The 12,208-nt window shown below is 37.2% G+C and overlaps 1 protein-coding gene across 3 annotated transcripts in view; it reads right to left on the reverse strand.

Moving 5' to 3' along the window:
• LAMB4 (laminin subunit beta 4) overlaps positions 1-12,208 on the reverse strand; it is a 135,431-nt gene that overhangs the window by 94,807 nt on the left and 28,416 nt on the right. For all 3 annotated transcript variants that reach the window (XM_056799527.1, XM_056799525.1, XM_056799526.1), the window contains exons 5-10: positions 12,109-12,182; positions 10,651-10,839; positions 7,859-7,922; positions 6,903-7,117; positions 2,975-3,095; positions 1,522-1,710 (exon numbers count right to left, since the gene is read on the reverse strand). In XM_056799527.1, the coding sequence (XP_056655505.1) occupies positions 1,522-1,710; positions 2,975-3,095; positions 6,903-7,117; positions 7,859-7,922; positions 10,651-10,839; positions 12,109-12,182 (852 nt within the window). The remainder of the gene's footprint in view (positions 1-1,521; positions 1,711-2,974; positions 3,096-6,902; positions 7,118-7,858; positions 7,923-10,650; positions 10,840-12,108; positions 12,183-12,208) is intronic.

Raw genomic sequence — 12,208 nt, forward strand, 5'->3', positions numbered from 1 at the left:
AGAAATTGAATTATACTTGGAATGATGGGAACAAAATCCTAACCACATACTTCCATGTTATCTAGGTAAGCTTTTCCTCAAAAATCATTGAAACCATCCTTGAGATTTGATTGATTCAAGGAACTAAAAGCTCAGGCTGTTGATATCATTTCTTGATCCCCTGGGTACAGAATAGCCATAAGGAGCTCTTGGCATGCTCTGATGCTTGGTTGGTTGACCATAATGGGCAACTCAAAGACAGAAGAACTTCACTCAGATGAATCAGTTCACTGTGTCCTCAGTGCATACACTTGTAGAATATTCTTCCTTTGCTATGACTAAATAAAGGTCCTTTTGCTAACTGTTTAATAACCCAGGAGGGTCTCATTTCATTCCAATGTAGAACTTAAAGCTCAGCTAAATTATATGCAGCCAAGAACAGTTGGAAATTTAAAATTCCCAGCAAGATATTTTTAAATCATCTTTGGAAATCAAACCATTGGAATTTAAGTCAAACTGTTCACATATGTGAAAATGAATGAGTATATGTGGATGGGGGAAGGAGATGGGGAGAAGCCAGTAAAGATTGCATATAACTGCCATGGTCAAGGGGTCTCAGAATTTCTACTTTAGCTACATGACGAGAAAAACTGGCAGATAATAGGCACACAATAAAAATCTATGGTTTGGCAGTGCCTTAACATGAGAAATGGATTATCCAAAGAAAATGTTTTGCTTAAACCCAGAAACTTTCCTGAGTTCATCTGAAGGATGGAGGCTGCCTCTGTGGTTCATGCTGAGCTGTTCTGAGGCTAATTGCTGTCCTTGAGCTTTAAGTCAGTGTAGATTAGGATTTACCAAGAGAAATAGCCTTCCTGGGCCAGACCAGAATGAAACCATATTGTTTAGCTCAAAGTCATTCCCACTTCATTTATTGTCTGAAGAAGGAAAGGCTCCAAAGAAAATGTTCTCATCTCCTACAGAGCTGCCATAACTAGTCAATTTGGCACTCAGGATAAGCTTCATGAAACATAACCTGGGCAAACATTTTGAACTGTTCTCGCAAATCAGTTTTGTAATTCATGATGTAAAAAAAAAACAAGAAACAATTAATAAGAAGTCAGTTGAGTGAGGGGGGAAGGGGAGATGAGTGGTTTCTAGGAGGCTGGAACATAGGCTTTAACATTTTTGTATCCTTTAAATGTTGGCACTTACAATCCGGATACTCTACAGTTTAGAAATGCTTGCCTTACATTTAGAACAGTTAGGAGCAGGATAAAGATACTTGTTGTGATTTAATTGGTATAGAGAACTTCCTAGTAAGGAATTCATTTTCCCACCACGTTTTCCCCCGTTACTTAGAGAATTGCCTGGGATGATGATGTTAAGATGACATGCCTAAATTCATAGTCAGTGTGTGTCAGAAGTGAGACCCAGGTCTTTCTGGATTCCAGGCTAGCTCTCTCTAGATTTATTCCAACAGAATTTCCTCAAACAAGATCCTTGAATGAGCAGTCAAAGATGAAGGATTGGTGAACTCACGAATGCAAGCATGAGGATCTGAAATTGCCTTGAGGGGGTCCCTGTAAAACAGGGGTTTGCACTGATCACAGTGTTGTCCCATAGTATTGTGCTGACAGTCTTCACACATTCCACCACTGATACCATTACTTGAGAGGTACAGGGACATATCAAAGTGACAGTGTTCAGAGTGGCCATTACAATTACATGCTAGGGGAGGAAAAGGAAAAAAAAACAATTAAACTTATCCAAGGTCATACTGAATTAACTAACAAGCCTAACTTGATATGCCTTTGGACTGCAATTCCCTCCCCCAACTCTAAAAACAGTTTATTTTTTTTTTGTGGGATCAACTAAAGATTCAAAGAGTTGGACTAGATCATATTGACAGTCCCTTCTAGTCCTAGTAATCTGAGATTATGATCTGAGTATAGGTTGTATCCAATAGATAGTTTAAAAAGCAAAATAGTAAATTACCCTCCCAACAATATTTTAAATACTTTAGAAGAGTTTTGATTATTATCACACAGTCCATCCTTTTATTCAATTAAAACAGGATCAAATATATTTTAATTTTTGCTATGTAAATATTTACCTTATCTTTTTTTATGTTTAAATTTCTTGGAGTATCAGGTCTCCTTATACACATGTTTTTTCAATACCGTACTTAGAAGAATTTGTTGTACTATACTTTTTTTTAGTCCTTCCCCCCTCCAAAACTTTGATTTCATTATTATAAGATATTTCATGTAAGGAAACTCCATCTGTTCGTTTAGGTCAGCATCTGGCATGTGCCTAATTTTTTTTTTTTAGTGTCCTAGGCAACGCTCTAAGACAATAATGTGGCAGAAAAGGTAATGATTGGCATTGTTAGGAGTTTCCTCATCTGGGAGTTCCCTATACTAATAAAATCAGAGAGCCATTCCATAATCCTCTAAGTACACTGGTTACCTTCCCCTTTCCAAAGTCATTTCTTTAACAATTGAGGAAAGGAAACTGAAGCTTTGCCGTTCTTTTACAAACTCATCATAATTCTGGGGTAGCAATATTTACAGTCAAACTACAAAAGGCTGTCTTGCTTATATGCTCTTATCTCCTGCTGTTAGGAAGTGAGGTAAGCTCAGTTTCATGCAGCTGGATGGAATAAATATATGGCATCTAAAAAAGTAGTTGGGATGTGTGTATGTATTCTTAGAACTGTACTATCCCTCTATCATTTATTTCATTTGGGTAATGCTTATAAGTTCCTTCTCCCAAAAGGGCAAGATGACGTGACTTTTTAAAAAAAAAAATTGAATTGAATTAAGAGTTTATCTTATTTCAAGGATTTGAGCATTTAAAAACAGCACTTGAAACAATTAAAAATTACAGGTCTTGGAGTCATGGAATTAATACCATCTTTGTCCTGTGCAACTCTAAACAGATGAACTTACATGCTACCCTTAAAATAGTCTGAATACATATTTTCACCCACATCTGCAAGCATTATCCTGGAGACCTTCGGCTGGCCTCCAGGGAACATCATGGAAGAATTCCTTGCATCTCTCACAGTTTGGACCATCTGTATTGTGTTGACAAATACATTGACCATGAACCTGGTTTAGATAAAAAAAACAAGTATTTTATAAAAATGAATTGACTTTGGTAACTTTTTAAAAATGGAAAACTATATGATCTTTAGAACTTTCAAAGATGTAGCCTGTTTAAATTATAAGTATGGTGAAGACACCCTGGAATCAGTCCAGAGAATGACCATTTTCAGTACAGCACAGAGAGTTGGAAGACTGGGGTTCTAAACTAGGGTAACCACAACTTCTAGATGCCTTTGTTTTCCCATCTATAAGATGGAAGGGAAAAACAATGTAGCTTATATTTATATAGCACTTTTTAAGGTTTGTAAAATGCTTTAACATTTTTTTCCACCAGCCCCATCTTATCTCAAGACCCACCTAGTCCTTAAATAGTTCATTTTCACTTTACTTCAGGGAGTGTAATAAAGGAAGATATTTTCCTGCTAATGTGACTGAACAATCAGAATCTATGAAAGAATCTATTCAACATGATGAACCAACTCCTCCTTAACCTCGACCAAGGTCAAGGATGTGTCTGAAGTATAATGATTCTCCCGGAGAAATTATTTGTAATGACAAAATATCTAGAGAGGAAGGAACTAAATGTTGTGCAACTAACTGAACAAATAGAGAGGTAACCCCATGATATAATATCAGCTTCATAAAGTTAGCTTGTACTCAGATCCTTCTAAGGATGTCACCATTGAGTTTCCTCTAAAATATCTTTACCCACTTCTCATTCTTTATTTCTCTGTTTCCCATAAAAAATATTCTTGTTTCCAACCTGGGTTTGATTTTTATACTTTTTGTCTCTGAAAAAGGATGATTTTAAAAAAGATTTTCAGTACAACACTTTGGTTTATGGATGCAAGTGAAATAATTGGCAAGAGATGAATGAGAAAATGAAAATAGGAGAGCCCAAATCTTTTTAGGTCCCTCAGTGGGACATGTTAAGGGTAAGAAAAATCTGGCTAACTTTACTGATGGTACTAATAAAAGAAGCTAACAGCAAATAAGGTCATCCAGTCTGATATGATTCTGAATAGTAAATAATTTAAACCTAATTAGATATGGAAAGTTATGGGATAGATGATAACATGATTAGATGAATAAAAAATTGATTGAAAAACTGGATTCAAAGAGTAGTCATTAATGGTTCAGTGTAAATTTGGGAGGAGATATCCAATGGAGTGTTTCAGGGATCTATATTTACTCCTATACTGTTAAACATTTTTCTTTTCAAATGTGGAGGCATAATGATTATGTTCATCAGATTTGCAAATACATAAAATGGGAATAACAAAAACATCGGATGACTTTCAGGGTCCAAAAAGATCTTGACAGGCTAGAAGAATGGGCTGAAATAGTGCATGGCATATTAATAAATGCTTGGAGATTTAATGAACCTAAAAAGTTCAGATTTAATAGGGATAAAGACAAAGGACTATAATGGTGTTCAAAACATTGCTTCCATGAGTATGAGATGGAGAAAGAACAGTCAGATGACAGTTTGTGAAAGACCTTGCAGTTTCAGTGGGCTACAAGGACAGTATGAGTCAAGAGTATGATCTGGCAAACAAACAGGCTAATGCAATATTGGGCTTCCAAGAATATTGAAGTGATAGTTTTCCTGAACTCTGTCCTTGATCAGACCACATTTGGAATAACATGTCTAATTTGCAGTACCATGATAGAAAGGATTTTAATGAGTGGTGACTGTCCAAAGGAGAATAAAAAAGTTCATGAAAGGCCTTGATTCTGTTTTATGAGGCTTAATTGAAGGAAATGGGGAGATTTAATGTAGAGGAGATTTGGGAAATATGATAGATGTAATCAAGAACTTGAAGTAATCTTTAAGTGTTCTATTTGTCTCAAAGAAATATAAGAAATAATTTAAAAGAAGCAAATGCAAGTTTCATATCAGAAAAAGCTTACTATTAGGGCCATTTGAGAGAGGAACGAGCTATCTTGAGAAGGAATGGGTTCCTCTTCTTTGAAGGTATTTGGGTAGAGGCTGGGTGACCACTTATTATACATCGTGAACTGGGGATTCTTTTTGAGTATGAGTTGGACTGAATGACTACTGGAATATAAATTCACTGTAAGATTCAGAGATTCTGTTTATAGCCCTGAGTTTCTTTGCTCTTAGCCCAAACAGTGATGCTTTGGAAATGAGAGACTGAAGTGGAGACTAGAAAGCAGAAGGCAGTTCATTAGTGTGTTGATATCTCTGGAATGTGGATTTCTGGGTGTATTTTTGGAGGATTCTGGGAGAGAGAAGGTAGAAGGAGAGAGTACATGGTATTTGGTTTTTGTGTGCCTACTTTTCTGATTCCTGCTTCTGAGATGCTGGCAGGCTACTATTTCTGGATGGACTCAACTGAGTTGTGAGGTGCTGGTGACTGAGAGATGAGAGTGATAGTTGATGAAACAATGTATGTGCCACATTAAGATATTTTCTTCTTCCCCTATCTCTCTTCTGGGAAGCACTTCCCCCTTACCTACCACATTCACCCAAATTCTGTTTCTTCTCTCTTTTTATGAAGAGTAAAAATGAGAAAAAGCTAGTTTTCCCCTTGCCTCTTAAGAAACAGAGAAACAGATAGAGAGTAGATGGAACATAATTCAAAGGAGAAGGCACTAGCAGAAGAGAGACCTTGGATTTCTGCTAGGATCAGCAACCTCCACTTCAATTTTACTCCAATAACATTTATTACTCTGGCAGGTCCCACCAAACCATACCAGCATTATGTGATAGACTATGTTTTCTTTCATTTGAGGAGCAGTTGAATTGTTTGAAGTGACTTATTGGCAAGTTGACTTCATTGACTGCATCTTTCAAATACAATGATCCTCAAACATCATTGATTGTCATAGATAGATTGTGATGTTTCACTGGAGGGGTTTTCTGCACCCCTGAAAGTGGAGGTTGTTGAAATACCAATATATGGGCAGTAGAGGTTGAGGACAAGGTTAAAAACTCAATGTTGTATGTTGATAATACTGGCAGTTTTTTTAGGACAAATTACAAGAACAAGAAAGATCCACATTATGGGAAAAAAAACAGAACCTATACCCTTGAAAGTTGCCCTAATAAGCACTTAATAGTAATTGCTAGTGATGAGAGGATAATTAGGAGGAAGCTCTCTGGGCAGCTATGTAGTCTAGATCTCTGCCAATGGCAGCACTCTGATGGGTTTCTGGGGCTCTGATTTGTTTTGTTTTTTTTTGTTGTTGTTGTTGAATTTGTAGAGTGAGGAGCTAGATTTTATTGGTCTATTCAAAGGTCATCAAGCTCTGGCAAACTAAATCATGCTGATCAAACTCTAAAGTGGCTGGTCTATAAACTAGAGACCCCTTTCTTAAATTACAGTGAGAATTGAAGCTGCCACAATGATCAGTTCTTCGGCACATGGGCATTTTATCGCTATTTGTTGAATTAAATGATTGACTGAATGAGTGTGAAGTCCTGCCCCAAGAAAGATCATTTCTAGCCCTGAAATAGCAAGTTCTTTTATTCTCATATTGAGCCAGGGCTGGCATCATTGCAAAGGATTAAACGTCATATGGGTTTAGATGAGTTTTCTCATGCTTCTAGAGTAGGATACAAGAGAAAAAACTTTATAAAATGACGTGTGTGTAGTAGTATCAGCAGGAACATTTGGGATTAGGGAAAATATGCCCCAGTGGAGTCACCGAATAAATCTAAATAATTGAGCTGAATTCTATCTGCCTTCTCAAATCAAGCATTTTCATGCTAGTCTGCATTTATTTCAACTCTGACCTATCAGGATAATGAAAGGGAATAAATTGGGAGGGTCTGGAACTTACCATTCCTGGTGGGCTGAAAACATCTCCCTGGACATGCTGTATGGGGCCACATTCATTAGCATGACCATTGCAAAAGCATCTTCCTCGAACAACCATATCATAGAGAGCATAGTAATACTTATCAAGGGGGTCACTTGGCCTTCTTCCAAGCAACGCATCTCCCAGAGTGTGCAGTTTCGTAAAGTTTATCCTCAGGTTTGTTAGAGTCACTAGATCTAGAAAAGGGAAAATGAGCCAAAAGGACATTTAAGCCACATCCATGCAAAACATCATCCTTAGCCCAAAGGGGTTTATGCTGAGTTCACTGGCTCCAAACACGAAGTCAGGGTTTGAAGAGTTTGAATCAATGAGGTAAATAGTTCAACAACAACAGCAGCAGCAGCAGCAGCAGCAACAACAACACCGTCTTCTACTAAATACCAACATCCAGCAAGGATATAGAGCGATATACACTCAGTTCTCCACCAATCATGATGCACCTGAGTGGATGGCAATAACAACTCACAAGAAAACTTAAAAAGTCCACTGGGTATGAAAAGCTTAAAGAAAATCAAATAAAGTTTGCCAGCCAATAGATATTATATACATTATTAATAATAAATAACAAACTATACATTTAAAATGCCATATTTTGTAATAACAATTATTATAAAATGAAGCCATTTATTCCCTTTCCCTCCTTGATACTGGTTTACACAGGATTCATCCCAAATTGAATCTCTCTTGGTTCTCCATGACTAATGCAATGCAGCCTAACTAGCTTCACTGGGACTGGGGCAGAATGAATAATGCAAAAGGCAAACTTCTTTTTAAACATTCAGGGAAGATCCAATTAATATTCCATCAGAGTGGAATCATATGGAAAAACAAGATGCGCCAATAGAGCAAGACCCAAGCACTACCAAAATATAACAGGAAGGATAGATAAGTATTAAAAAATTCAAAGCAACTCATACCCTGTATGTAGGGGCTGTAGGGATTTTCTATTTCAAAGTTGGGATCCAAAGCTTTCAGAACAACCTATAAGACAAATATGTACATGCTATCAATATTTTAGTTTGCATTCACAATTGCAAGATAAAACTATAATGAAGATATGATCAAATAGGCAAAGTGCCTACTCAAGTTAGATCCTCAGAATAGCATCTGAGAAAAGGAGACTAAAACAAGGAGTGAGAAATGAAAATGGTCAATATTTTGTAAATACAAAAAGAGACAGTTTGGTAAAGAAAGAGGGTGGGAAATTTATTAAGTGCCTGCTATGTGCCAATACTTTACAAATATGATTTCATTTTATTCTCACAACAACCCTGGGAGGTAGGTGCTATTATTATACCCATTTTATAGTTGAAGAGATTAAATATAATATGTTAAATATAACATAATTTAAAAGGGGAAATGACTTACCCAGGTTCACAAAGTTGGTCAGTATCTGAGAGCCAAATCTAAAATCAGGTTTCCCTGACTCTGGGCTCAGCACTCTCTCTACCTCTAGAGCAGTGGTTCTCAACCTTTCTAATGCCGTGACCCTGCAATACAGTTCCTCATCTTGCGGTGACCCCAAACCAAAAAATTATTTTGGTGACTACTTCAAAACTGTAATTTTGCTACAGTTATGATTTGGAATGTAAATACCTGATATACATTATGTATTCTCATTGCTACAAATCAAACATAATTTAAACATAGTGATTAATCACAAAAACAATATTTAATTATATGTTGAGAAATATTAATCCAGCAGGAGGCAGCCTGAGCGTTGGGGCAGGAGGTAAGTCCTGCCTGGGGTGGGGGTCTGCAGACGCTGCCTTCTTCTTCCTGTCGTCTCTCTCCAGTTCGAGCTGAGGCTTCACTTTGCTGGGGTTACTCGACTCTGTTATCCGCTCCAGGACTCGTTCTTAACCCTTCTGGAGCCAGTGCCTGTCCGGGTGCTCTCTCTGGGTCTCTGTTTGAGTCTGGTCTCCAGGCAAGAGGGTAAATCCATTGCCCCTCATAGGGGGAGGGCTGCTGATAGGTAACTAATATTAGTACAATGTGCGGGCAGCAGGGTCCCTGTTCTTTCTGAGATCTTGCTGTAAAGTAGCTCGATTTCTCAGCAGCTAAAGTCATCAGAAATATGTATTTTCCGATGGCTTTAGGAGACCCCTGTGTTTTGGTCCTTTGACCCCCGCCAGGGTCACAACCCTCAGGTTGAGAAATGCTACTCTAGAGATTAAAGCATGGGTTCAGGCCCCAACCCAACTCCATCTGACATATATTTACTGTATGATCCCGGGCAAATGTCTAAGACTCTAAATTACAGAGAAGGTGTCAGTCTGTTTTTGGAGATGGAATTTCCTCCTCTGGGAGTCCTCTATAACAGTGATATTACAAGTCCAGTCCCTGATCCATTACTGACTCCCACAGACAGGGATGCTGAGCTTGGTTGATGTAAGACAATGCTAAAGGTACCTGGAAATGGTTCCATTTTATTGTTGTTGTGTTATTTCAGCCTTTCAATGATTTCAACATAAAGAGTCTCTGTGGAGCTTAAGATATGCTTGTGGTTGAGTTAAGGCAACTAGTCTCAAGTTCCTTTTTGACTTCTTCTCCCATGCATGGCCCTTTCCACACTGCTCAGAATGCAACAAAATTTTTTCTTTATCTGGACACAAAATCTCTTATAAATAAAATGTATAGACAGCAAATTCTGCCCAGGTAGACCAGAGCCGAGGTGGGTCTATAAGCCAGACAAACCTTCAACTGCATAAGATTATATTCATCTAGGGTTAGCAGCATCTTTCCTTGTCACCATTGCTTTTGGCCTCTCTCCTCTCCAAAGAGAAGTTCCAGGGATTTCCCTGCCCTGTGTAGTTTTGGTCATCCCTGATGCTTCAAATCCCTTCTTCCAGCTGGGAAAAATTGCATGTCCTGTTGGCACCTTGTCAGTAAGGGTTAATTGGTCAATCTGATCAAGTAGCAACCTATGGTCCTGCCTCTCCTGGTCAGTTGTCTGTGCTCTTATTACCTATACTTTCTTGTGTTGGGATTCCTTTATTGCTGAGAGGGCTCTAAAGGGCTTACCTACAACTAATTCGGAGAAGGTGCGAAGATTTCATAAGACTTAGTTTTCCAGTGAGTTTGTATCTGAAAGTACTAGAAAATTCCAGAGTAAAGAGAACAACAAAGATATTTCTAATTTACTTGCCTATTACCATACCAATGTCAAATTATTTAAGAACTTTTTTACTGATATGTTTTGTTTTTATTTTGTTGTTATTTAGTCATTTTCAATCATCTTTGACTCTGTGATCCCTTTTGAGGTTTTCTTGGCAAAGACCCTGGTGTAGTTTGCCATTTCCTTCTCCAACTCATTTTTCAGGGGGCAATCAGGATTAAGTGACTTGCCTAGGGTTCAGAGAGCTAGAGTCTGAGGTCAGACACTTAGGATTCAAGACTCCAAGCCCAACACTCAATTCATTGCACCCCACTGCTACTCAGTTTGTTTTTATATTGCCTAGATTTTGCCTACTCTATTACTCATTCTCCAAGATTATTTCCTACAATAAATTTATAGTTTGTGTTTCAGATGAACTTTTTAGTATCACTATCAACTTAAGAGTTTTTGATATTTTTCCAAAGCCAACAGTTCAAATTTCAATAGCATCAAGTCCAATATTTCTCCCCAGAGCTACTTCAGGCATATAGATAGAAAAGATAATAGAAAGGAAAATATAATTTATAGCAAAGAAATCCAAAAGAATTATACCTCCCCTTCAGTAGAGGGCTCAAAATCAGAATACTTGGAATCACAAATAAGGTCATCCACTCCTTGCGCCTGGCCAGATGGGATGTTGGGAAAAGATGCAGCACAGTCTTTAGCAAAATACCTGAATACTTTCCACGTTTGGCCATAGTCCATAGAACGCTCAACTAACATGGCTGCAGGTCGGAAAGTCTGTGAAGGATTTCAATAAACTTCATCACAAAGGTGGAATTTAGTATTTATCTTAGACTGAATTCAGAAATTCTATAATTGCAGATATATGTGGTGAGAGATACACAAGGATTGTTGATTAAACTGAAACTTTGAGTATTTATTAAGAAAGATACTTTATAAATCCAAACGAACATAATGATTGGGATCCTAGGACTTGGCTTTCTGGTCACATATGATGTGGAGTCTTATTAAAGTTATTGAGCCTCCTTTAATCTTCTGTTTCCTCATTCTTATAAATCTCAATTCTTTACATTCACACCCCTATATCCTTTGCCTAATTATCAGTCAGACCTTTATTTTTCTTTTCACTTAGTAGCAGCAGGGCACCAGGTTAGGACTTGAAAGATTTGGGCTCTAGTCTCATTTCTTCCACTAAATGGATGAATAACCTTAAGACAGTCTCCTTATCTCTCTGGGCCATATTTTCCTTATCCATAAAAAGAGGGGATTGGAATAGATCCTTAAACCCCTTTTCAGCTTAAATATTCTATAGTTCCAATCTTCAAGGTCCTTGGCTCCCCCCACCCCCCACACACACATACACACACACACACACACTTTCTGAACTTGAAAATTAAATAAAATTTCTGTATACACAAAAGAAGAGAAATAGAGGGTTACACATGAAACTGTAGATCTCAATTATGTACAACTTGCTTTTCTTATAAAATATCTATTAAGTTCAACCTGAAGCTTTCAAACTGTCTAGTTTGATTAGGCTTCTTTCTGGTCTTCTTTCTCTTCTCTTCTCTGCTTTTATTTTATTTTATTTTATTTTATTTTATTTTATTTTATTTTATTTTATTTTATTTTATTTTTAAAGATGCTTCAGTTACTCCTTTCCTTTCCTCCTTCCTTCTATTCACTCTCTCTCCCTCCTTTTTTCTCTCCTTGCTGCCTTTCTCCTTCCTTCTCTTTGACCTGTCTTATCCCACCTTGCCTTTTTGTTACTTCATTGGGAAATTAAAAAAATACAAACTTGTAATAATACATATGCCTATCTTTTTGTCCTCTTCAACAGTACATTTAAAAGATTTTCTCCCCAGTCATATATGATTCTTCTTTAATATAAGGTTTTCTTCTTTTAATTGAGAACATAAAGAATAAGATGGTTTGAGTGGGTCTGGACTTATACAGCACTATGAACTATAGGGAAATAGTAGACATAAAATAAATATGCATTATTATTGATCAAGATAACGGAAGAAGTATATTAAATATTTGTACCTTAAAAGTCAATATAAGATGGCTGAACTGGAAAAGTGTCTCTAGGTCCAGTCTGATGCTGACATTATCAAGACCTAAAAAGAAAATGAGAAAGAAAATC

This window comes from Monodelphis domestica, chromosome 5 (assembly GCF_027887165.1).
Source record: "Monodelphis domestica isolate mMonDom1 chromosome 5, mMonDom1.pri, whole genome shotgun sequence".
Lineage (NCBI taxonomy): Eukaryota > Metazoa > Chordata > Mammalia > Didelphimorphia > Didelphidae > Monodelphis > Monodelphis domestica.